This window comes from Myotis lucifugus, unplaced genomic scaffold, assembly GCF_000147115.1.
Source record: "Myotis lucifugus unplaced genomic scaffold, Myoluc2.0 scaffold_125, whole genome shotgun sequence".
NCBI classification, from domain to species: Eukaryota; Metazoa; Chordata; class Mammalia; order Chiroptera; family Vespertilionidae; genus Myotis; species Myotis lucifugus.
Window position 1 is genome coordinate 3,327,732 of NW_005871173.1, and position 25,904 is coordinate 3,353,635.

Genomic DNA, 25,904 nt, shown 5'->3' on the forward strand with positions numbered 1-25,904 from the left:
TTCCACTCCCAACAGGCTCGGGTTTTGTATGATTTTGCTGCTGAACCTGGAAATAATGAACTGACAGTTACTGAAGGAGAAATCATCACAATTACAAATCCGGTAAGAGAACTATTGCATTTAAATCGAATTGTCCCTTAAGGACTTATTTTTAAGATTTTATTTATTTATTTTTTTGTTAATCCTCACCAGAGAATGTTTTTTCCATTGCTTTTTCAGAGTGGAAGCGGGAGAGGGGGAGGGTGAGAGAGACAGACAGACAGAGATAGAGAGAAATCAGTGTGAGAGAAACACATCGATTGGTTGCTGCCCTGACCAGGAGTGGGGAGGGAACCCGAAACCCAGGTAAGTGCCCTTGACCGGAAATGGAGTCTGAGACCCTTCGGTGTATGGGCTGAGGCTCTAACCACCAAGCAACACCAGCCAGGGCAAGAATATTTTATAAACATTGAGTAAGTCAAGTCCCCTAAAGATAGCTGGGTAGGGTTTCATCAAATAGAAATCCTAGCCAGATCCCAGCCAGATCAAAGGTGCTGAAATTAGAAAGTACTCAGTGTTTCTTAGAAGTCGCAGCAATATATTGACAACCTATGAGTCAGGTGTTTGGCTAAGTTCTATGCCTGTTTTCTTTATTGTATTTTCCCCATGAACTCTATGAGGTCAGTATTTTTCATCTCTTTTTGCAAATGAGGGTAATGAGACTTAGAGAAGTTAAGTAACTTGTCCAAGGTCATTCTGCTTGTAAGTGACAAAACAAGGGTTCAAAGCCACATCTGTTTGGCCTCTAAGCTTCTGCTTTTCTTCTCTGCTGGGAACACTGCATGGACACCAGTGTCCCAGGAGCACAGGTATGTACAGACCAGTAGGAGACAGGCTAGGAAAACGGGCTCTTAGAGCCAAATCAGGCAGGACTTGTGTGCCAGGCCATACACAGATCCTGGGCTTCATTTGTTAAGTAGTGGATTCATTTAAGGGTTTTGCTTGTTTTTTCTGGTTGGTGGTGTTGGCAGGGAGACATGATGAGACCTGCACTTTGCGGAAAATAATCCAGTAGAGGTATGTGGGATGGATTGGAGCCGAGGGACATGGCTTTGAGTCATAGCAATAGAATTTGAAAGAAAATTGATATAGGAGGCTGTGGAGAGTCAGACCCAGGTGACGTGGGCCTGTTGGTGAGGAGAGTCAAGGACCCCTGAGGCTTTTGTCCTTTATGCCTAAGACAATGGTGGACTTATTAATGTATGTAAGTCAGGAAGAAAGATGAAATGAGTTTACTTTAGATATGTTGAGTTTAAAGAATAGAAAATAATTAACGTGGGTTGCATCAGTTTAAGAATGGAAATGCAGAGCTGGAGAGGAGGCTGGAGATGGGCTGGCTCCCTGGACTCTCCGACAGGAAGGCCGAGGGCACTCTGGAGAAGGAAGGAGATGCAGGTGTTCCACCAGGAGGGGGAGGACGGGGATGCCCAAGAGGAGGATGGTGGTTTCTTCATAGTGATAGTATTTTTACACCTATTTTAAAATCTGCCTTAGGTACAAAAATGAATTACTGGGTAGAAAAAGTATATGTGGTTTTATAAAATACTAGTAGCCCCGCGCAGGTAGCTCTCTGCTCGCCTCCCCACCCTCCTGTAGCTCCTCCTGCCACCCTCCCCCTCGGCCCACCTCATAGCTTGCTGCCCTGCCCCCTCCTGTAGCTCTCCACCGCCCACTTGTAGCTCACTGCCCCACCCTCCTGCTGATCCGTGATCCAGTCGTTACACAGTTGGTCATTACGCTTCATGGCGTAACAACCATTTGCATATTACATCTTTATTATATAGGATGCTAGGTGTATATAAGTAAATGGATTCTATTTTTAAATCATTGATGAAATTTTGATTCTTTTATCTACCTAATTTTTTAATGAAGACATATTCTTCATATCTTAGAAAAATAGTAATGTCTTTAAGTTGCTGTTGTCAAAAATGGACAGAATTGTGGCTTAGAGTAATTTCTTTTAAAAGAATGAAAAATGTTTTATCTAGATTCAGGTAATTTTTAAAAAATATATTTTATTGATTTTTTACAGAGAGGCAGGGAGAGGGATAGAGAGTTAGAAACATCGATGAGAGAGAAACATCGATCAGCTGCCTCCTGCATACTCCCTTCTGGGGATGTGCCCGTAACCAAGGTACATGCCCTTGACTGGAATCGAACCTGGGACCCTTGAGTCTGCAGGCCGCCGCTCTATCCGCTGAACCAAACCGGTTAGGGCTAGATTCAGGTAATTATTAAATAATTAGGGCACAATTTATGAACTTAAGACAACTCTTACTATTTTAAGGAGGGAAAGTGGCTTTTGCTGAGATAATAGATTGAAACACAGGAATCCTGGTATAGAGTCCTTTATTATTTATTAATATTATTTATCAGAAGAGCTAACTAAGGAACCCATGGATCAATTAGTTAGCGTTTCCTAAATAATAGGCAATCTCAGAGCTTAGTGACTAAAACAAACAACCATTTGTTGTTGCTCAGGAGTCTACAAGTCAGCTGGATAGTTCTACCAGCCTGGGCTCACTCAGGAGCCTGAGGTCACCTGGCACTGGGCTGGGGCCCCCTGGTAACATGTCTTCACTCACTCACGTGACTGGCAGTGTTCCTGCTGGGGGTAGGCTGGCTTTAGATGGGGCAGCAGGCAGATTGGGCCTTGTCTTCCTCATCATCTAGCAACGCAGATGTGTTCACATAGCAGCTCTTTTAGGGGAAAAGCAGTCTGAAATGTGCAAAGCCTCTTGAGCTCACCCCACCATTTCCAGCTCACTCTGTTGACCAAGAGGCCACAAAGGACAGCCCAGTTCTAGAGGTGGGGTGTGCATCCTGCTTCTTGCCAATCAGAGCTGCAGATCATTTTTGTAATCTACCACAGACCATAAATAGGAAGGAATCACAAAATGATGGCATTCTGTGAATAGGCTATTTACAAATCTTTGATCACTTATTGTTGAAGTTTGATACTTCTTGTTTTTAGATGATATTATTTTCTGGAGTAAAGAGAAGGCTTAATAATTTAAAATTTTGAATTGTGTTCTCACATATATAACAATTCCCAAAGTAAATACTTTGCAAGAAATTCTAACTATATTCTTTCTTTCCGTTTTTTGTTTTTTGTTTTATTTTGTGTTTTGTGTGTGTGTGTGTGTGTGTGTGTGTGTGTTTGTTTTTAACTTTCTTAGGATGTTGGTGGAGGATGGCTGGAAGCAAAAAACAGCAAAGGAGAACGAGGTCTTGTTCCCACAGACTATGTTGAAGTAAGAACTTACTGCCATTTATCAATTAAACCTTGTCTCTGTCAAACATAGTTTTATGAATTATCATCTTAAGGGACAGACTAGATGATAGCAACTTTATTTTTAATAAAAAATTTTCATTGCAAAAGTAATACACGCTAATTATGTAAAATGTGAGAAGACATTGAAGTAGAATTAAGAAAAAAATATTATCTGTGGACCCAGGCTCCAAAGAGCGACTCCAACTATTTAAGTGAAGTTCTTCCCAAAGATAGCAATGTTTCATTATTCTGAATCTAAGTCCCTGTTTGTCACTTGCTTATATTGTGTAATAGCCGCTGCCTACAATACTGTTTATTATAGAATTGATTCACAAAGTTTAAATTCAGTCCATTTCTCTCAGTTCCTTCTCCCATTCCCATAGACAGAAGGGTCTTGAATGAGCTACAGGGAACCATTGCCTGGTTTAAGCTCTGTTATGTTAGATGCCAAGGATAGTGTTACAACACCCTGAATGAATGAGGCTCCCTGCCTGGGACACACCCACTCCTCTGACAAGCCCTCTTGTGTGTCAAACTCCTGGCGCCCCCCGCTGGTTGTAGGTCACTCAAAACTAAGTATGGGTTATAGGCGAGCTTGTCTCTAGTCTGGGATAATAGAACTAAGGCTGCCTGGTCCCTGTGAGTAAAATCAGAGGGTGATCCAGAATAAAGGTCCCTGCGGTTTCCTCCAGTAGAGAGGAGCTGTACCCAAGGAAGATGTTTACCGGGTGCTGCCTGCGGAACAGGCTGGCTACCCATCTCTTGTTCCTGATGGAGAGAGTGTGGGTGGGAAGTTTTGAATCCTTTGGAGAATCTGATGGAATCTGAAGCGCTTCTCAGAAATATGTGCATACGCCTGCACCCAACCTTTTCCATACAGTTTCAGAGGGTTCATAGACCTCTGAACTCGGTCCACATGTCTTATGTGTATGTTGTGTTTTGGCTCTGTGCAGTGTGCTTTCAGGATTCTGAAAATTGACAAGAATAAAAAAATCTGAGGATTTAAATAGATACTGTCATTAATTGCATTTCCTAGAATTCTGCATATTTACAGAAAGGAATAGTTAAATGTTGTTGGCTTACTTGCCTCTTAGGAATATAAGCCCCTTTTCTATAATAGATAACAATTCTTACTTGCCCTCAGGGACTCTAACTCTGAAACCCTAATCTATGAAAGTGATTGTGATTCTTTCTAATATTCAGATTTTGTCCAGTGATGGGAAAGATCCATTTTCTTGTGGAAATTCAGTGGCTGACCAAGCCTTCCTCGATTCCCTCTCAGCAAGTACAGCTCAGGCTAACGCGTCAGCTGCCAACAGTGACAACCAGGTAAGTCTTACATCACCCTGCTGGGTGTGGCCGGCCTTACTGAGAGCAAAGTGCATTTGTGGAAGCTTGTGATACGTTACAGCTGTCAGATGTTTGTGTGGCTTTTCTCTTGGGTATTAACAAAGAACCTGCTTGTTGAACCTGCTAAAGACTGTTTATAAAGTTGATTATAAGAGAAAAGGCATGGCATTCATCAAGAGTTGCCTTGAAAAGTCTGGCATGATCTGAACACAGACCCTGTAAGTTGCAAATACCCTGTCAAGTGAGGGTGTGGAAAGAAAAGAAGGGTCCTGTGCTGAGGTGGTCAGTGTCAAAGCTCTGGCTGGGACAGGAAGCGCCCTGTCTGACCTTGGCACCTTGCTTACACGCTCAGCTGGAGCTCCCTCTTCTCGCAGACGCAGCACAGGGAAAAGTGGCTGCAAATCCAGCTCTTAGCACTTGGTGCTGTTATTGTATTGCTTCTAGGAAACTTGGAACAGTGGGATAATTCAGTGGGAAAACTACACGTAATTTTACATTGATTTTAATGAAAATATCAGTTTAGGTGATGCTGCCTAGTACAGTTATTGCTAATTGGTTATCCATAGTGAATGACAAGAAAATTGAAAGAATGGATATCAGAATATATTGCTGCCTACATCTTTAGAGTGAATGGGCTTTAGGGAATGTTATTTCTTTATATATTTTCAACTACTTAGGTTCTGTGTGCCTCAGTTTCCTCGTCAGTAAAACCTCATAGAATTGTGGGAAAGAGTAAGGGGAAAAATAGTTATAAAGTATTGAGAACAGTACTTGGTACTCAGTAGGGATTTAATAATTGTTCATTACAACTATCTTATACACTGCTGCCTCTATAATAACACATTTAGGGGCTCCCCCATTGCGTCCTGAAACAAGTAACCATTTCTACATGCAAAGAGAAAGAGTTGTGGAGGAGGTAGTCACTATCCTATCAGTCAGTATAACCAAGCAGACACTGAAGTGCACGGTAGGAAATTGTGTAAGAAATTCACCTGAATTTGAGGTAGGATTAGATACTTTTCCAATTTCAGTTATACTTCTATGAGTCCTCAACGCGGCCCTGTCCTTACCTTATCCTTACTATGTATTAGGCTCCAGCCAAACTGGCTGTTCTCCAAATATGCCTTATGCTACCCCATCTTTTCTTTGTATCTTTGTTCTCTTCCAAGAATGATAGAATGACTCCTTCCATCTTTCAGAAGTCTGCCCAACCCGTAAGGTTCAAATCAAATATTACCTCCTCTAGAAGTCTTTGTTTTTTCTTCTCCCCTTTGCTCCCTCTCGATTCTTGTAGCACTGTTTCAGACTCGTAAATTATATTACTTCTTTGTAAACTTGGAAGTTGTACCTAAAGGCTCTAAGGATGCACATTGAACACTTTGGGCAAGAATATATTATGGGTAATTTTGTATATTCCTGCTGCATCACTTCAGAAGACATAATATCTGGTCAGCCCACCATTATTGATCAGAATGACCTTGGGTCAGGTTGATCATAATCTTGTGCTCCCATTATGTAGGTACAGTTTCTCCATATGCCCATAAAGCAGTCTGTCTGGTATTAATGTAATGCTATAACCATTCACCTTAGCGTTTACCACCAAATGGTAATCCTTGCCTGCCTGAGTCAGTACTGCTATCCTTCCACGTTTATGGAGCTGGCTTTCTTCTTCAATCAACTGACGCTCGTTAGCTACCTTGAAAAAGTTTCTATTGGAGTCCAGTACAGAAGTCTAATTATTTCCCTTTAATTGCCAGTTTTCGAAGTAAGAAGTGGTTTTAATAGCTGCCTCAAATAGCAACAAATGAGTTTTTCTATCTTTTTTCAAGTATTATTAGGAACACATGGAATTACTAGAGTGTTTTTTTTTGCCACTTATGCTTAAAATTGTCACTTCTTAGCCCATTCAAAGTGTCTCCTCTGATGTCAATATTTGAAATTTTTCTTGCTCTTAAATACTGCTAATTCTATCATCTGTTATTACTGGGTCAGTTTCGATTGATTTTTCTCTTTTTATGGGTCTTAATTTCTTGCTTCTTTTCTTGCCTGGTGATTTGTTATTGGATGCCAGACATTTGTGATTTTTATCTTGTTATTATATGCTGGATAGTTTTATATTCCCATAGATACTTTCTATCCTTGTTCTGGCATGCAGCTAAGTTACTTAGAAACAATTTAATCCTTTCATGTCTTATTTTTTAAACATTTTAAAGTGAGATCAGAGCAACATTTAGTCTAAGGACATTTTGCCCCTCCAGGGAAGCAAAACCCTTTTCAGTTCTGTACCCAGGGCCCTATGATATGAATGATGAGGTTTTCAATTCTGGCTGGTGAGAAGGGCCATATGGGAGAGATTGGTACTTAACCGTCTCATGTGGTGGTTTTCTCACCTGCATACTCTGATCAGAACTGAGCCCAAGACCTGAGGTCTCCTTCAGTCAGTCACATCTCCCCCCTCGGTCCTCTGCCCAGACTCCCAGCTGTCTCCGCAACTCGAAGTCCGCTGGGCTTTGTGTGCATTTCCCACCCTGATCCGTGGCCTGAAAAGTCTCTTCAGGAGAGAGCAGGTCCTTTATTGCCTTACGTCCAATGATTTGAAATCAGTTTCATATATTTTGTCAATTTTATTTTTCAGTTTTAAGTGGAAGTGTAACTGCATCCCAGTTACTCCATCTTGACTGCCTACTTTTGCATATTACTTGGTTTAACCAAGTTTATCTATATCTATAAAATGGAAATAATGCCACCACTTTGCAAGACAGTTGTACCAAAAAGTGCATTCTCACAAAACTGTATAAATGTTAAATAATGGCATTGACTTGCCTAGATAGTTGGGGAGCTGGGATCTGAAGCCTGGAAATTAGACTCCAAAGTTGTCCTCTTAACAGTGATCCCGGTTTGGCCTCGATTGGCTCAGTGGGAGTGTATCCATTATTTTTTTCACTGCGATGCTGCATACTGAGCTGGTCAGAGCCTCGGGAACCGACCAGAAGACCTTTGCTCCTGAGTTCACGGCCTGGGCAGGCTGTTTGGTGCCCTCGGCTGGGTTTGGTGGGGTCATCATGGCTCTGAGCTTGCTTCACGTCAACCCCATGGCTGTTCATCTCATCTTCACTCTTTCATGTATCTGGTGGCTGTGAAAGCAAAAGGTTCAACATCTTAACATTATTAAAAGCTTGGCTATGTTTTTTCTCTGGAGTTTCTTTCGTTGGCTGTGTTGCTTGCATGATATTTGTTCCATTTCCTCTGTACTATAAATAATTATTTTTAGCGCTTCAGAGATACTGCATTATGACAGCCACAAGTCTTTAGAATATATGCTAATGCATTGAAGGTAGCCCATTGCTTCACAATTGGTCTTTGCTTTTTGCATGTAATGTGTATGAGTCAGGGGCATGCTGGAATTTCCTGGGAAACTTAGCCCTGCTATGAATTTGCTGTTTTTAGTTAAGAGCTTTGGTATACTCTTTGTTTTTTTCTTCATTTACTGAGCACCATTTTTATTTTAAGGTGGATATTTTGGCTCAGATTGGTTGTGTTGAAAGTCTCAGCCAGTCACCACCTTCTTCATCTTCTCCTTCTCCTCCTTCTTCCATAAATAAGGTAAAATTCAAACTTAAATGCAAAAGGAAATAAACATTTAAAGCCCCAAGGAGTAATACCTTTTCCCAGTGAGGTCATTGTTTCAGGTAAAGTATCTGACACAGCTCTTCTGGGGCACGTGGAGCCTTTGGAACTTCAGTGAGGTCTCAAGAAGAGTTTTAAGGATGTGGATGAATTTCAGGGAAGATTTGGTGCCATAAAGTGGGTGGGGGGGGGGAGAAGAGGAAGACATTGCTGAGGATAAAGGAGAGGAAGGAACAGTAGAGAAGAGGTGCCTCAGGGCTTGAAACCTTACGGAGGAGCAGAATGGGTTAGTGTGTGACCAAATGCCTGCATTTGAGGGACTAAGGGGGTTACTGGGGTTGACAGCAAAGAAGTCAGAGGCCAGAGGATTGTCGGGAAAGCAGATCATTGTAGCCCAGTTTGTTACAGTAGCGGTTAGGTTAGCCTTTGAAGAAACCAAGATCTCAGCGTTTAGCACTCAGAACATGTTTGTGCCAAGAGCCCCGAGAATTAGGAGCTGCTGTTGAACTGTCGGTGAGACAGCTCTGCCTCTTTCTCTGTCCTTTGTGTAGCTGAAGGAAACATCTTTGGCTGGAAGAGAAAGCATCTTGGTGCTTGTTATTACCTCTTTAATACAAAGTTTCTGGCATTGAAACCAATTGGAAATACAACTTTTTGATCTTTTCTTCTAAAGCATATACAATAGGTATACTAGTCATACTGCGATTTATTCAAAGGACTGCCAGTCTTCATTCTTGTCTTTATATTCTAGATGGCACTCCCCCCACCCCCATAATAAGATAACCTCTCCTGATGCCACATATTGTGTTAAATGCTTTACATACGTATCATCTAATCCTTATAAAGCCCCTATGAGGAAGTTAATATTATTGTGCCCATTATATAAGTGTGGAAACTAAGAGAGATGGAGTAACTTGGCCAAATTCAAACAGCTTGTAGGTGGTAATCCTGGGGTTCAAACCCAGACAGACAGCTCTAGAGCCCAAGTTTAAGTTCTCAATCACTGTACCTATGTGAAATTTACTTGAATCAAATTCCATTGAATCCTTGGTCCCTGGAATTTAAAATTCACCCAGTGAATCCTTGTCCCTTTTTATCCCATATTATGTATTTGTAAGACCCACAGCTTCCTGCAGTTATCAAGAAAACCCATCACTGCCCATTCCGCATGGGCATTCTGACTACATTCTGTGGTCTTTCTGGCTCTCCAGTCAGGTATAATCCAGTCTTCTTTCTGAAGACACTCAGCTTATGCTTTAATCCTTTCAGCAACTAGATTTAAATAATTCTCATTATATAAAGCCAGTGTAAATGTATTTTTGTATTTGTTTTAAAAGGATAGGATAGCTTTTAAATTTAGAGTGCTAAATCAGCAACTGTTTGAGTAGATTGTTCCTGGCCTTAAGGAGCACTTCATTTAGTTGGTGTAGGGGTAAGGCAAGGCAGATGAAAATGCATATATAACAGAGGTCCCAGACAAACACGCTTTGGGAGTTTGCTACTTTGTAAAACACTGTGTAATATGAATGGAGAATTCTCATGATCCACCTGCAATGTGTTAATCTGTGATCGATCACAGCAGGTTATTTTCCTAGAAAAGACTCAAGTGTACATAAGGAAAATCCAGTTTCCCTCTTTGTGAAATGATGTTATGAAGGTTACATGTCTGACAAAGAATAATACATATTTCATACAAATGATTAAGAACATCATACTTAATCACTTTAAGTTAAAAAAAATTTTGTTTAGTCTTCACCACTCAAAAAAATCTTAAGGGAAAGTGTTTTCTAAATGAGATAGGCCTATACCTGTGACTTACTAGTGGGAGTGACCACCTGATACACAAAGGATTCTAACTTAAAGACTAGCTTTGGGAGGATACAAGGTGTGACAGTGCGAGCTAGCGGGCTGAGACCGGAGCCCTTAGTGCAGTAGGACTTTGACCGAGTTCAGGAAGATGAAGGAGGAGGCTCTGTGTGTCGGTAGAATAGCCTGAGCAAAGGCAAGGATGTAGGAGAGTTTGGGAAAGGAAAAGTTAGGACCTTGGTGGGTGGACAAAGGAGCTTGGAGTTGATTCCATGGTCAGTGAGAGCTAGTGAAGGGTTTTTAATGACATGTGGTTGAGAGCCAGGAAGGGTTTGGTACCATAAAGAGGTTAAAGAAGAGGATGAAGACACTGCTGGGGAGAAAGGAGAGGAAGGAAAGCTGAAGAAGGTAGAGAAGAGGCACTTCAGAGTTGAAACTGTAGGGAGGAGCAGAATGGGTTGCAGGGGTCCTCAAACTTTTTAAACAGGGGGCCAGTTCACTGTCCCTCAGACCGTTGGAGGGCCGGACTATAGTTTAAAAAAAAACTATGAACAAATTCCTATGCACGCTGCACATATCTTATTTTGAAGTAAAAAAACAAAACGGGAACAAATACAATATTTGTATTTGCATGTGGCCCGCGGGCCGTAGTTTGAGGACCCCTGGGTTAGTGTGTGACCAGACGTCTGCAGCCGAGAGACCACGGGGATGGGGGGTTGAAAGCAAAGGAGTCAGAGAACGGTGGGCTCAGAGAGGACAGGACTAGACAGACTGTGTGAGCTGATTTTAGGTATTGATATTAGAAGAGGGTTCTGAAAGTCAGTAAACGGTCATGAGAGAGAGAGAGAGAGAGAGAGAGAGAGAGAGAGAGAGCCAGTAAAAAGTCCATGAGAGAAGCTGGAGAGATTTCTGGTTTGGAAAGTTTGAAACAAGATAGAAAGTTCCAGGAAAAATAGCAAAAGACAGAGAGAGAAGCAAACCATTACTAGATTTGCCTACAGGGATTTTATACTCTAGATCAGGGGTGGGCAAACTTTTTGACTCGAGGGCCACAATGGGTTCTTAAACTGGACCGGAGGGCCGGAACAAAAGCATGGATGGAGTGTTTGTGTGAACAAACACAATATAAATTCAAAGTAAACATCATTACATAAAAGGGTACGGTCTTTTTTTTTTTTTTTTTTAGTTTTATTCATTTCAAACGGGCCGTAGTTTGCCCACGGCTGCTCTAGATAGAGAGCTAAGATCATATACATAACCAAATAATGTAGCAATTATTATAAGCATTTTGTGAACAAAGTGGTTTTAAAGAGAATTATCATGTTATTTGTTTCTGTCCTAAATTTTAAATCTTTTAGGATACTTGCCATGAATAGGTCACATTCCGTTTTCTCCAGTATTGATGAAAATCTTTCTTTGACACTTTGCTGACACTTACAATCTTATCGTCATGGCAGTGCTGAACTCCTACCCTTCTATTGCTGTAGTTTATAACCCTCTGCTCCTTCACAGTTGACTTCATTTAGGTTCTGTTGGTCTTCAGAACCCGAGTCAGGCTGCCTGGGTTCAAATTTTAGCTGAGGCTGCCCAGCTAGAGAGGGACAGCCAGGATTGTAACCCCCGCAGCCTGACTGGAGGGAAGCTGTGTTCCTAATTGTGCCGCCCTCAGTATCTGCCTTTATTTCCAGTCTTCACTAGAGTAGCTTGAAAGTATTACCGTGTGAGCCATGTATTGGAGAAATTCACAGTCGTATGAATGAAATGGCTTTCTGCTATTAATATTTACCTTAGAGCAGAATCACTAGTAACTTCAGAAATCATAACTCCATATGTAAAACATATATTCTGCTTTTTATGTTTCTGGTATGTGGTAGCCAATTATCCATCCCATCTCTCAGTCAGTGAAGAGTAAACAACGACCAACATTATAGGGTTCTAAAACATTAAAAAAGGTATATTAAACAGTTTGGGAAATTTTCTTGTAAATATCTATGTATTTCTATCTCTATCTCTCCCCCCCACACACACCAATTTTTTTTTCATGTGGGAAAAAAGACTCCAGTGAAGGCGAGATATTGCTATTTCATGTTCTTGGATAAACAGATTCAACATTAAAATTGTGTTGTTGTTTTTTAAGGCATTACTTGTTTTCCCTGAATTTATCTATAAATTTAAGGTGATTGAAATGAAAATCAAGGCATTTTTTAAAATGTTGACACTCTAGTGCTAAAGTTCACATTGTTTTAGGTTTAAAATATTAAGCTGATGAAAGTCTGTTTAAAAATAAATTGATAAAAAATGCTATACTAAAATACTAATGGTATTCTATCTAGTGAGCTTCAGAGTAGCTTGGTACTAGTACAGATGGTTGCTAGGATACAGTAGAGAGCCTAGAAATGGGTCCCAGTCCAGTATGTGATGGAGGGGACATTTCAGATCAGTGGGGGGAGATGGATCATTAAATGATAGAGCAACAGACAGACTACAAGAAAAATTAAGCTGGATTACTATCTTATTCCTTATACTGAAGTAAGTTCCGGACAGATGAAAGATTTAAATTTTTAAATCAAGGAAACAAAACCAAAAACAAGCGTGTCTGACTCACAGGTGGTACAGAAGGGGTGAGGGGGGGGCTATAGGCCTCTTATTGCCATGTTCCTTGCAATCGGGTGCCATGTGGTGCCTGTTCAAAAATTTTATTTATAACAATAATTAAACTACTCAAAGGAATAATGGGAGAAAATGTTTTTAAAATAATTTGGGGATGTGGTAGCCCACCTTTATGCCAGGCAGAATTCCTTGGCATGTCAGGAATCTAGGGATATAACGGCAGCAGTCTCTTTGGAGCGCAGTTTGACAAAATCCATTGATTCTAAACGTACAGTCTCCTTAGCCCAGCAGTGTTTCTTTGGGGATTTCACAAAGGTCTGTTGCACACGTGGGAAAGATGTACAAGGATGTGCATTGCAGTCTTATTTACAGGAACAAAATACTGAAAACAAGGTTAATGAGCATCGCCATGTGCTGGTTACATTATGGGGTAAATGCAGTGGAGCTCTGGAGCCGTGTAAAGAAAGGCCCCCAGATGTTGACGCACCTTGAAGAGCGTCTCAGGCTCTTAGGTGGGGAAACAAATGTGCAGAGCAGAGAGTGTCATTTGGGCTCACTTACATGTTTAAAAGCACGAAGGATCTCTATGCATGGGATGTTGGAGCAAGTGTATGTAAGGGTTTGTTAGTAGGAGCTGTCTTTAAGAGAATGACGGCATCTTAAGATGGTGTGTATGTATGTTAATCCTCACCCAAGGATATTTTTTCCCATTGATTTTAGAGAGAGTGGAAGGGAGCGGGGTGGGGGTGGGGGTGGGGGTGGGGAGAGGACATTGATATGAGAGAGAGACATCGGTTGGTTGCCTTCCGCACTGGGGCTGGAGATCGAGCCTGCAACTGAGGTACGTACCCTTGACCAGAATAGAACCAGAGACCCTTCAAACCTCGGGCCGAAGCTCTATCCACTGAGCCAAACCTGCTAGGGCAGTAGACATATTTTAAAACTCCATGTCTTTTTATTCTGTTTGAAATTTTTTTTTGCTGGGAATATATTACTTTTTCAGATTAAGGTAAAAGCCTAATGAAAATACAACTGATTGCTTTAAACCAGTTAAAGTGAAAAAAAATCCTCATTATTAGCATATATAATCTCAAAAACATAATGTTAGGTGAAAAATAAACAAGTTGCAAATAGATACATACAGTATAATGTTGTTTAGCTCAGTTTTGAAACTACAAAACAGTTATTTATGAATGTGTACATATGCAGTGGCAGCATATAAACATACACAGGAATGACTTCAGTTAGAAAAGAAGTTATTGGGGAAGAAGACATGGAGGGGGTGTGGTGCTAGTCAAGCAGTTTCTTTGTTGCTGGTTGTAAAGTTCCTAAGCAAATAAAGGCAAAATGTTAACATCAATAAAATCCGGTTGATGCTGTTTTTTGTGCTTTCCGACATGTTTACAATTTTTTATTATTTAAATTTAAAATTGTTGTAAATTTCTACTAATTTCTTTCAGCACTCCTATTGCATTCATTTGTTATGTGATTCCTACGGAATTGAGCAATGCTTTCTAGAAGTCACAAATATTCTTTCTCCTTTTTTACCCCTAACAACAGGTCAGCAGTGGCAATGACCCCTGGTCAGCCTGGGGTCCCTCCAAATCTGGAAACTGGGACAGCACGGATGGCTGGGGAGCCAAGGCAGAGGGGACTGCAGCCCAGAAAAACACTGCCAATCACTGGGACACCACCTTTGGCCATCCCCAGGCCTACCAAGGACCAGGTGAGGAAGAGGGCTCCACTGGGGACTAGGGCATCGGAATAAAAATACAAGGAGCTGCCCTGACTGGTTTTGCTCAGTGGATAGAGCGTTGGCCTGCGAGCCTGCAGACTGAAAGGTCCCAGGTTCGATTCCGGTCAAGGGCATGTGCCTTGGTTGTGGGCACATCCTCAGTAGGAGCTGTGCAGGAGGCAGCTGATCGATGGTTCTCTCTCATCGATGTTTCTAACTATCTGTCCCTCTCCCTTCCTCTCTGTAAAAAATCAATAATATATATATATATAGATAAATATTCATTAAAAAAAAATACCAGGAGCTGCTCTCAGGTGCTCCTATTCGGTAATAGCCAACCTGTTAGTCTGGGTCTATTGTGGGTAGCTGTTAATTATGATCATTAGTCCAATCTCAGTTATCTGTCAAGGAGTCACATGTTTGCAGGGACCAGGTTCATAAAGCAAAAGAACACTTTAAAATCTTGGCATTTAACACACATGTATTTTCTTTTAAATCTTAGGCTAAAAACAAACGTGTATACAGATGAAATATGGTGTATCACCTGCCAGGCTGTGATCTCTGACCAGCTGTTTCACCTTTTCCTTAACTACCTTTCCTGTTTGCCAGGCTATCAAGGAAATATTGAGGCAGAAGAGGAATTTATTGACCGGGAAACAATTAAGGAAGGATATTTATGTCGGTTCTGAAATTAAATAAGATAAAATTCTGCTCATCATTTTTTATGATTCCTATATGGGCACATTGTGCCAGGAATTGAATGTGCTAACTGGCGAGGGGCTTGCACACGGGAGCCGGGGCTCAGGTACTTGTCCTAAGCCCTCCTTGTGGAAGGACCGGGACTATTGGCAGGCCCGGGAGTCTTGGGCTGAGTAGAAATGTTGAGACCAGACTGCTGACGTGCAGTTCTTAGTAACGTGGCACGGCCCCAGGAAACTTGGCCCAGATCCTTCCAATACTTTCTGTTCTTTTCTTCTCTGTTTTGGCATTTGCCTCTTCGTTGTGGCACTCTTAAGGCAGAGATGCCAGGGCCATTTCCTGCCTAATAGCAAAGGACACGCCAGGCCCCCAGAGGTGGGAGACAGGCAGACCGTGGTGAGGAAGGGAGCAGGAGAGCTGGCAGCACCTTACCGGGCACACAGACTACTGCTTTAGGCTGCTAGTGCTGGTTGTACTCCTGTCTCTCGTTTTTCTCTCTCCTTTCTCCGCCATCCCCACCCTGTTTCTTTCCATCTTTCTCCCCTCATCACAATTCTCTCACCTTTATTGTTACTAGTGATAATTTCTTTTAAGAGCTTTATTATACCTTTTATCCTCCTCAATCGTAGATAGATAAATAGATAGGTACATAGATAGATATAGAGATAGATAGATTTCAGAGAGGGAGAGGGAGAGAGATATAGAAACGTCAATGATGAGAGAATCATTGATCAGCTGCATGCCCCCTGCTGGGGACCAAGCCCACAACCCAGGCATGTGCCCTGACTGGGAATCAAACCATGACCTCCTTGTTCATAAGTCAACACTCAACCACTGAGCCACACTGGCCAGACCTCCCCAATCTTCTTGACTTTAAGGGTGTTTGATCTGCTTATTTTCGAGTTTATAACACTAGATTTATCAACATATGGGCCTCTAGAAGACCTTTCCTTGTGTACCATGTAGCATTTTTTATAGTAACTTCATATTAATGTGACAGTCCTCTTGATGCTAAAAGGCAGACTCTACACTTCAAGCCTTATGACTGACTACGGAGCCTATATTCTTCATGCCTACTTCATACTCCTATAGTACACCCCTTTTCTCCTTTTTTTTAATTGGTCAACCCAGTTGGTAGTTTTTATCCTAAAATTAAATCATTCCCTTTTTATTTTGTTTTTCTTCACGGACCATCTTTGGTGCCCACCCCTAGCAACTGGTGACGATGATGACTGGGATGAAGACTGGGACGACCCCAAGTCAACATCTCCCTACTTCAAGGACTCAGAGGCGGCCGAAGCAGGAGGTGGTCAGCGCGGAAACAGTCGTCCTGGCTCCTCGTCCATGAAGCTGCCACTTAACAAGTAGGTTTAAAGGGAGTCAAGGCACAGGAACTCAGTAGGAATAGACACAAGATACAAAGAGGCCTTTTCTCTTTTCAGTGATTTACAAAGTTTTGTAATTTGCTCACTTTTATTTGGATCTTAGCTTGGTAGCTTGTTTTAATACTAGAGGCCCAGTGCATGAAATTCATGCACTGGGAGGGGGGACCTTAGGCTGGATTGTGAGAGGGTGCAGGCCAGGCCCAGGGACCCCAGCGGTGCACAATCGGGGCTGGGAGGGACCGCAAGAGGGTTCCAGGGCGTGTCTGGTCAGTCCCAATCGGCCGGACCCCAGCAGCAAGCTAACCTATTGGTCAGAGCATCTGCCCCCTGATGGTCAGTGCACATCATAGTAACTGGTTGACCAATCAACTATCTGCCCCCTGGTGGTCAGGGCACGTTATAGCGAGCAGTTGAGTGGCCTTAGCATATCATTAGCATATTATGCTTTGATTGGTTGAATGGAAGACCGACACTTAACATATTAGCCTTTTATTATATAGGATTTTTTTTCATTTTAAAGGAAATATTTGTCCTAAATTTTAATGATCTGCAAACACTGTTTTTACCTTTATCAACTCCAGGGTGTATTAAGGTTTCCTTACTGATGTCACAGGAAAACCAAAACTAATTCTCTTTAAATGTTTTATTATTTATTGATCATTGATCGCTTACCGAATTGCCAGGCATTGTGCAAGCGGTTTGTATACATTCTCATGAGATCCTCATATCCCTTGTGGTACATGTAATCTCTGTTCTGTGGGGAAAACTGAAGCCCAGAGAGGTTAAGTAACTGCCCAGACTCACACAGGATTCCAATACAGTCCCTCAGTCTCCTAAGTACATGCTCTAGACTACAATGCTTAAGGTGATTAATACTGTTTTCACCTAGCTTTCTCTTAGATTAAAAAAAAAAAGTTTTGAGCAGTACTTGTAGATGCACTGTTTAACAGGAAAGCATGTGGTAAATATGGATGAGCACTGTAGCATTGCTTGGTAGAGAGTTCTGGATAGTCTGTAGTTAACACTGTGTAGCTTGAAGGAGATATAATTTATGACTTCCATACGAATCTCCCAGTGCTCTTTCTTACAGCAGAGTGCTCTTTCTTATGTTTAAAATAGTTTTATTTTCTAAAATTACTGATACTGTTTCTCGGTGTTCCAAGTCCATGATTCCAAGCAGATACCAAGGAACATTAACCTGTGTCTGGAAAAATATTGTCAACATAATGTTTGATATCTGTATCTAGTTATCAGGCTCCAGTTCTAGATCTACACACATATGCATACGTTTAATAAGCCCTACAAGTCCCCTTAGTATATTTAATGAGCATCAGTGATTAAATGTCATCTTTTAGCTACCCACTTTTCCTACCTCTCCGTCTAGTTCAGGGGTGGGCAAACTTTTTGACTCGAGGGCCACAATGGGTTCTTAAACTGGACCGGAGGGCCGGAACAAAAGCATGGATGGAGTGTGTGAACTAATATAAATTCAAAGTAAACATCATTACATAAAAGGGTACGGTCTTTTTTTTTTTTTTAGTTTTATTCATTTCAAACGGGCTGGATCCGTCCCGCGGGCCGTAGTTTGCCCACGGTTGGTCTAGTTTCTTCTATTATGTATTTTCATGCTCAGTTGCTTGTATAATAAAATTAGTCATTTGTTATTGATGGTATCCTGTTTCTTAGAGTCACATTTGAAGTTTTCAGTATGGTCAGTAGAGATGTGTATTACTCGCCGCTGTTCTTTAAACCTGAACACAGAGTATATTTAAAATCCATTTCAGTAGAATGTATCTCTTTGTCCCAGTTTGAAAATGAGGAAGTAGAGACTGCGTCACATGACTAGCCAAGTTTTCTGCCAGGTTTTTGTGGTTAGAAAGTGAGGTTGTGGCTGGTGCCCAGGCCCGTGGCTCCACTGCCCTGTGCTTTCTTTCCACTGCTCCTGCTGGCTCTCTGATATGCTGTATGATATTGGAGAAGTTGGAAGGTCTGGTTGAGCCTCAGTCGCCTAATCTCTAAAGTGAAGGGGTTGACTCTAAGAATTTCCTGCTCTAAAATTTCATTCCATTTTGAAACCAAATTAAAGCAGTTCTAATTTGCATCTGCAAAAATTTCTAAAACCCAAACGAATCTTGTCTTTTTTAGAAGTAGCACTTTGGATGACTATGCATGTATTCCAGCTATTCTCCAATTTTAGAAATTTGCTTTGGATTTAGATTTGATTTCTGGAAGTAACCAATTTTATTATGTTTTAGGTCTCTATTAAGAAGACTGGTTTTCTTTTTTTTCTTTTTTTAATTGTTTTATTGCTTAAAGTATTACAAAGAGTATTACATATGTCTCCTTTTTTCCCCCGCCCTTGACAATACCCTGGCCTCCCCTATCCCCCAGTGTCTTATGTCCATTGGTTATGCTTATATGCACGCATACATGGTTTTCTTTTGTGTTGCAAAAACTGGTTCTTTTGTCTATTCCAAAAGAAAATAGCACAAGCGCTCATGGACGGTGGCAGCTTCTTTGGGATAATTGTGGCTTCCCTGAGGAGGGAGTATGTGGAAAGGCAGCTTTAATCTGGATCTAGAAATGCTGTGTGTGGCCATTACCCCGTTGGTATGCTCGGTAGCATCTCCTCCTGTGACATGGGGGACATTTTTCTGGTGTGCCCTTCACTCTGTGGGGTGATAGAGTGTTTCAGGTCCAGTTAGGCAAATGGAGTGCCATAAATATCACACCTTCTGGAGTCAAACTGTTCTCTTACCAGAGAAAGCTTAATTAAATGACTAATTGGCGGTCACACAATCTGATTAATTTAGGTTTCATTTACCATAGTTTCCTAGTCCTAGTACATCTGCGAGACAGACAAGGTTAAAGTTGTCGTTTTAAGTAAATGTGGATGAGAGCCGTATAATTCTTTTAAGAAAGTCATAAGACTCACGAACATTTGTCTTCATGATTAGATTTCCGGGATTTGCAAAACCTGGGATGGAACAGTATTTGTTGACTAAGCAACTAGCAAAACCCAAAGAGAAAATTCCTATCATTGTAAGTTTGTTCATTTTTGTTTGTTTGCTGTGTTTCTGATTAACCTCTCTTATATGCCTTAAAGCTAAGAGGATTATTAGTTATTTGGAACATTTCTAAACACATTTAATGCTGTAAATAACTGATAGTATGTGCTAGTATTTTTAAAGTACTAAAGATAATTAGCATAAATTAATGCCTGTCATTATATTGTTTAGATATTTTTTACATTTACCTTTCAGATTTAGTAATTGAACCAACAACACCCTTTAGTATATGTATTTTTAATAATTCTTTGTCGGTATGGTGTCTTGAAGTATCTTTTACATGCTATTTTTCTACCAGCCCTACCTATTTGGCTAATAAACCCAATTCAAATATTTAGGTTTTTGCCTGGCAAAGTCCATGCATGTTATCAGAATAAAGCGTCTTTTCCACTAAGTTGATATAATTAGTCTTTCTTCCAGTAAACCTGCTCTCAGGTCATAATAAGGAGCTGGCAATTAAAAGCTGGGAGTGATGACACCATTAAGACTATCTGTCTTATAATAACTTGATTATTACATCACATGCACTGGCTCTTTAGTTTCACCCAAACGTTGATTGCGGATAGATTTTTCTGTCAAAGCATTATATAGCTGATATTCCCAGATAAAATTCTGAAAAAGAGAACTGTGGCTACCTTCCTACCCTATTGACTTACCCCTGTAACTACGAGATGGGGGAACCTTGAGTGTAATCACCATTACACTCAAACAAGGAGGAGGAAACATCTCGTCTTATTCTATAATCTCCTAGGAAACTTGATAAAATTGCAAGAATGATGCTGGACTTCCTTTATTACTTGTTCTTACATCTTTGAAACCTAGAAACCTCCAGAGAGAAGGGATGTGACCTAGACCCCTTTTTTCCTTCTTCCCTCAAAGCAAATTTGGGGTAATTATCTTCTGAGCTATTCTAAAACAGATATTCTTAATGTCGTCATTAGATTAAAAGTTATTTTTCTTTTTTTTCTTCAGACCTTTTGTAAATACTGAACATGTATCATTGTTTTTGTTTTGTTTTTTCATTAAATTTAAAATTCCACACAGTTAAGAGCCCGTGGCCCTGCCCTTGGATTCGCAAAGGGGACTTTGTCACAAGAGTGGCAGTGGTGGAGTAGAGCTGAAGGACCCCAGCATATGTACCAAAAGTCTTAGGTAGAACTGGCCGTGTGCCCTGCAGGCGCACTGCCTGTGTGGGCTTCTTGTGTGGAAAAGGAAGCCCAGGATAGCCATTCGTCTTCAGGAAACCGAGAGAAAGTAGAGACCTGGTTCTTTGCTTTTAAGGCACAGTAACCATCCCCGCTGATACAATGGGACCCATGTGTAGTGAGCAGTAGTCGGTCAGAATTGCTCTCGGTGCTGTGATTGTGGCAAGTTCCCCAGAGGCTCCTCTTAGAGATCCCTGCTCTGCAGCTCTAGGGGTTTTCTGGACCAGGACTCCCACTTGGGGAGTAGAGTGACTTGTTGTCAGAGATCTTCTCTCTAGTCCCTTATTAAAATTCTCTGGACCCCAGTCATCATCCTGACCTAATAGCCTCTGAACTTGCATCCCCCACCCCACTTTTTCTTCCTTCCACCCTTAAAAAGAAATAGGACAGGGTATACAGAAAATGAGAAAGTTTGATGGCAATTCGACATTTTTCAGACATACAAGTCTGTAATTTTTATTTCACAAACTATCAACCCATGAGAGATGAGAACTTTTTTAAACTAGCCCTTTATACATATAACTAAGACAGCTGGACCAGAGAGAGAAAAATTGTGTTCCGCCCAGCGTTCCCAGAGGGAGGAACACAGGCCTCTCCCGCGTGGCCTGGAGTGCCCGGAGGAGGAACAGAAGCATTTGCTGGCGAGTGTGTTCTTCACATAGAGCCTCAACAGGAACAGAGAACGTTTATGGAACCCTCAAACAAGGGCAGGAGCCACCCTCCAAAGGACTTCCAGCCCTAAAGAGAACCTTTGGTGACTTACATCAGTTTTATTTGCGAGTTTTCCTTGTAACGAAGTAACTCTCCCTGAAACGTTGTGTAGGTTGGAGATTATGGCCCGATGTGGGTTTATCCTACCTCTACCTTTGACTGTGTGGTAGCAGATCCCAAGAAAGGCTCCAAGATGTATGGGCTGAAGAGCTACATTGAGTATCAGCTAACGCCCACTGTAAGTATCCGAGTTATCAACAGCTTGTCACCAGGTAGAATTGGCTTTTTCTTCATTCTCTGTAATTGGCATGGTAACTTTTCTCCTCTTTCCCTTATTTTGTAGAACACTAATCGATCTGTAAACCACAGGTATAAGCACTTTGACTGGTTATATGAACGACTCCTGGTTAAGTTTGGGTCAGCCATTCCAATCCCTTCTCTTCCAGACAAGCAAGTCACAGGTGAGTGTGTGACGCTGAACTCAGGATGACAAGTAAAAAGACTCCCACTTTTAGAGTTTCTGATGTAAATCAGTAATGGCATTTTCCATCCTCTAGAGGAGCCAGTTGTAGGAGTTTGGAAACAGTAGCTGCATACACTATACATACTGCGCATGTATTTGGAAGTTACCTAAGCACCTAACAAGAAAGGCTCATAAAATTTTCTATCAGAGTTCTTGTAGACATATCCTGAATTCTGGCAAAGTTGTTGTGCCTTTATTGCTACACCCTTTCTTATAAAATAAGTACATGAATGTTAAAATGATACCTGAGAAATGAGCCAATAGCCTGAAGTGGAAATGCAATCTATGACCCCATGGTGTGAGCACTTCCCGCAGTCCAGATGTGTTGTTTGCATTAGAGGTGTGTAGACATCGGAGCTAGAAGCCACAGAGCTTCCAACTGTTAGGTAGGGAGCTGCCAGTTATCGAGGTGACTGTTTATAGTGAAATGTTCTTATTTATCACTGAGAAGCCCTCAGCTTTTTCTTACTTATTTAAGGTGTCATTTTCCCCACTTGCTCTGCCCCAAGTAATCTGGTCAGGAATCTGCGTGCTCCCAGAGCCCCTAATAACGTGCCGGCGGAAAAGATTTCTGTGTCTGTTTTGAAACTGTCATTGATTTTTTTAATCTCCTAGTATAAAACCTGAAAAATTAGTACTCAGGACTCGTTATGTTTTTCTTAGAATAAAAGTTTGTAAAGAAGCTGAGCTTTACTAAAGATTGGAAAGAGTTTTAGTATGTAGGTAGGAACTTTTCCAACAAATGGAACTAGTAAGTATAGAAAGGAAAGGATCAAAGACGAGAGCACGGCTTAAAGGTCCAACCGAGGTAGAGAGCCTCTGAGAGAAGGGATGGCATCAGCAGGCTGACCTCAACCCAGAGAGCAGAACGTGGAGTCTGCAAAGGAGGCTCCTTTCCGGATGTCAGAGAAGACCGGGCAGGGTTCAATCCTCACCCCGTAGCGTTGAGATAAATAGTTTAGAGAGGAACTGAGAATCCTACCCAGCCAAATGCAGAGCGGCTCAGGGCGCTTCAGTGCTGTAGTGAAGTGTATCCCTCCATCCCGGGCCTCTGTGCCCAGGCACGTCGCCGTGCTGTCTCAGTTCAGAAACGCTGAGCGCGCCCTGCCCAGCATTGGAATCGGAATCATTCCAAAGCTCGCTGTTTAACATTATGAGATGTGGACCAACTAATCTTAGTTACAGTTAGGAACCTTAGGATAAGAAGTTTGTTCTCCTTAAAATGTTACCTTGTACTTTGTTTTCTGTTTCTCTGAAGTTTTTTGAGGAGATGGAAACATGTTTTTAAAAAGTTGTTTGGATTTTGATTTTTTTTTTTTTAATTTTCAAAAATTTCAGATTGTCACAGCAGAATGGGGAGTGGGGCTGGGGCTGCATTGCCAGGCCCATAAACCAGGTCATCATCCGGGGACCCTGAGCAGCCCCTTGTGGGGCGGGGCACAGTCCACTGGAAGCCGTGTCAGGTAGCCAGGCTGGTGTGCATTGCTGCCTCCTTCCACTCAGAGGGGTCGCTGTACCCCTAGTTCTGTGCCCGGTTCACAGTTCACTAGTCCTCCTTTTGTTATCCTATCGCTTTAAATCACAGCTTGCTTTTTAAAATTTTAGATTTCTTTCCATGAAAACTTCAGTCTGCCTTTCTCCATATTTTCCAATTGCAGTTCGTTTCCTGAATGTTTACTCTCCTTTATCAACTTGACTGGCCCAATATGTGAAATAAGTGGACTGAGTTATTTTAGGGCTGAGGAATTTTCAGATCACTTAGGTTTTAATACATTGTTTAGTCTAAATCAGATAACTCTGCTATTTTAAAGCATCGTGGAGTCATGGTTCTGTTCCCATATTAAGGTTTATATGGGTTTTTTTAAAGAAAAGTTCAGGCCCGAAGCCAGGGGGATGTCATAGAAAAGCAGAAAGCAACACCATCGTGTGCAGAGAGCTGAGCTTTGGTTCACTGCCTGGGAGACGTGCCGAGGAAACTGCACAGCACAGAAGCCACTGTCTCTCTCCCTCCTCTTGCTTGCCTCCTGCCCCGATGCCACAAGATCATTACTGTGTCAACAAACTCCCCTTTCACTTCAGTCTGGAGGACAGAATAGGAATGCCAGCATGTGATGTCACCGCATTTCTGTGGACTTGCTGAGCTGTCCCTGAAAAACCTGCAGCTACCATTTTTCATTTGTTCATAGATTTGGGGTTTTGTGAAATAATATTGAATGAATCTGGCTTTACTCCTGGGTGCAAAACTGGAATGTTCACATGCTTAGTGAAAACTTAAGTAAGGTTATTAAAAATGGGAAAGGGGGAATCCCTCCCCCCCCCTTTTTTTTCTAAATTCTCTGTAACCTGCTATAAAAATCTTACCAAGCACAAAATAACACCTGAAATTATTTGGAAATAAACCAGCTATGTCAGAAATTTTCCGGAAGAATGAGAATCAATCAGTGCGTAGGCTGTGAACTCTTGGTGTAATTCACTTGGTCATCCTGGAGAAGTCGGTATAACTGAGGTCTATGCTGATTTATCAGGTCTTTTTCTGTCCCCCCTTATATCTGACAGACGAGGCTGTGTCTGCACAGCCTAAGCTTATGTGGTACTGAATCTCTACTCCTAGCAAGTGCAGAATCTGAAGTGCTTTCATATACAGGTGCTGTCCAGACCATGACAAACACACACACACGCACACCCACCATAGATGATGAATTGCTTTTCACTTGCTGCTTTCAAGTTTTTCTTTTGTCTTTCAGCAGTTTGAGTCTGCTATATCTTGGTGTGGATTCTTTATATTTGTCCTACATGGGGTTTGTTGGGCTTCTTGGAAGTGTAAATTAAAGTTTTCCATCAAATTTGGGGAATTTTCCCACATTATTTCTTCAGATATTTTTTTCTTCTTTCTCTTCTCCTTTGGGTTCTCCCATCATGAGAATGTTGGTCTGCTTGATGTTTTCTGAGGCTCTGTTCATTTTACATTAGTTGTATTTCTCTCTCTTCTTCAGATTAAATAACTTCTGTTTATTTATATTCAGATTCACTCATTTTTTTGCCATCTTGAATCTACTGTTAAAACCTTACAGTGAATTTTTAATTTCAGTTATTGTATTTTCAACTTCAAAATTTGTGATTCTTTTTTTATAATTTCTGTCTTCTTAAGAATCTCTATTTGTTGATTCCTTGTCATACTTTTCTTTAATTTTTTTTAACATGGCTTCCTTTAGTTCTTTGAACATATTTATAGAAGCTTCTTCGTTGTTTTGGTTTTGTTGTGAAATCAACATCTGGGAACACTTAGAGACATTTTTTCTTGACTACTTTTTTCCTCATATGGCTCATGCCTTGCTGTTTCTTTGAAATCTCTCAATTTTTTGTTGAAAACTGAAAATTTGGAGAATATATTTTAACAATTCTAGATTATGATTTTTCTCTCTGAAAGTTGTTGTTTCTGCTTTGGTTTGTTTGTTTGATTGATTGATTGATTTACAAGTAACTTGCCTAGGCTAAATCTCTGAAATCTGTCTCTCCTGCAGCTCGGTTTTATTTTATTTTTTAAGTATGGCTTCCTAGGGTTCACCTGTGTCTGTGTGTTTGGTGGTGAGCCTGCCTCAGGCCATTGAGCGTCTGCCCTCTGCCAAGGGACCTGTGAGTGAGTAGGGGAGCAAATTCAAAGCTCAGGTCCTTTTCCAGTTAGCCCTGGTTTTTCCGTTTTGGAGGGCCCCTTTTGTGACTCCTTCCCGTGTGTGTAGCCTCAGGTTGGCTGGGAGGGCATGCCTGGCCTGGCCCCCAGCAGGTCTCCCCGGTTTCTGCACTCGGCCTCGCCTGGAAAGTCTTGGCTCAACCTCGTAACCTTGGCTAGTGGAGCGCTTGACCTCCCTGTTCAG

General features: G+C 41.4%; 1 protein-coding gene across 3 annotated transcripts in view; it reads left to right on the top strand.

Annotated features, from left to right (window-relative positions):
* Window positions 1-25,904, top strand: part of SNX9 (sorting nexin 9) — a 65,990-nt gene that overhangs the window by 23,197 nt on the left and 16,889 nt on the right. For 2 of the 3 annotated variants that reach the window (XM_023758223.1, XM_023758224.1), the window contains exons 2-10: window positions 16-102; window positions 3,219-3,293; window positions 4,517-4,642; window positions 8,174-8,266; window positions 14,267-14,432; window positions 16,354-16,504; window positions 19,483-19,567; window positions 21,622-21,747; window positions 21,853-21,970. In XM_023758223.1, the coding sequence (XP_023613991.1) occupies window positions 16-102; window positions 3,219-3,293; window positions 4,517-4,642; window positions 8,174-8,266; window positions 14,267-14,432; window positions 16,354-16,504; window positions 19,483-19,567; window positions 21,622-21,747; window positions 21,853-21,970 (1,027 nt within the window). The remainder of the gene's footprint in view (window positions 1-15; window positions 103-3,218; window positions 3,294-4,516; window positions 4,643-8,173; window positions 8,267-14,266; window positions 14,433-16,353; window positions 16,505-19,482; window positions 19,568-21,621; window positions 21,748-21,852; window positions 21,971-25,904) is intronic. The other variant, XM_014460124.2, reaches the window with a different exon arrangement.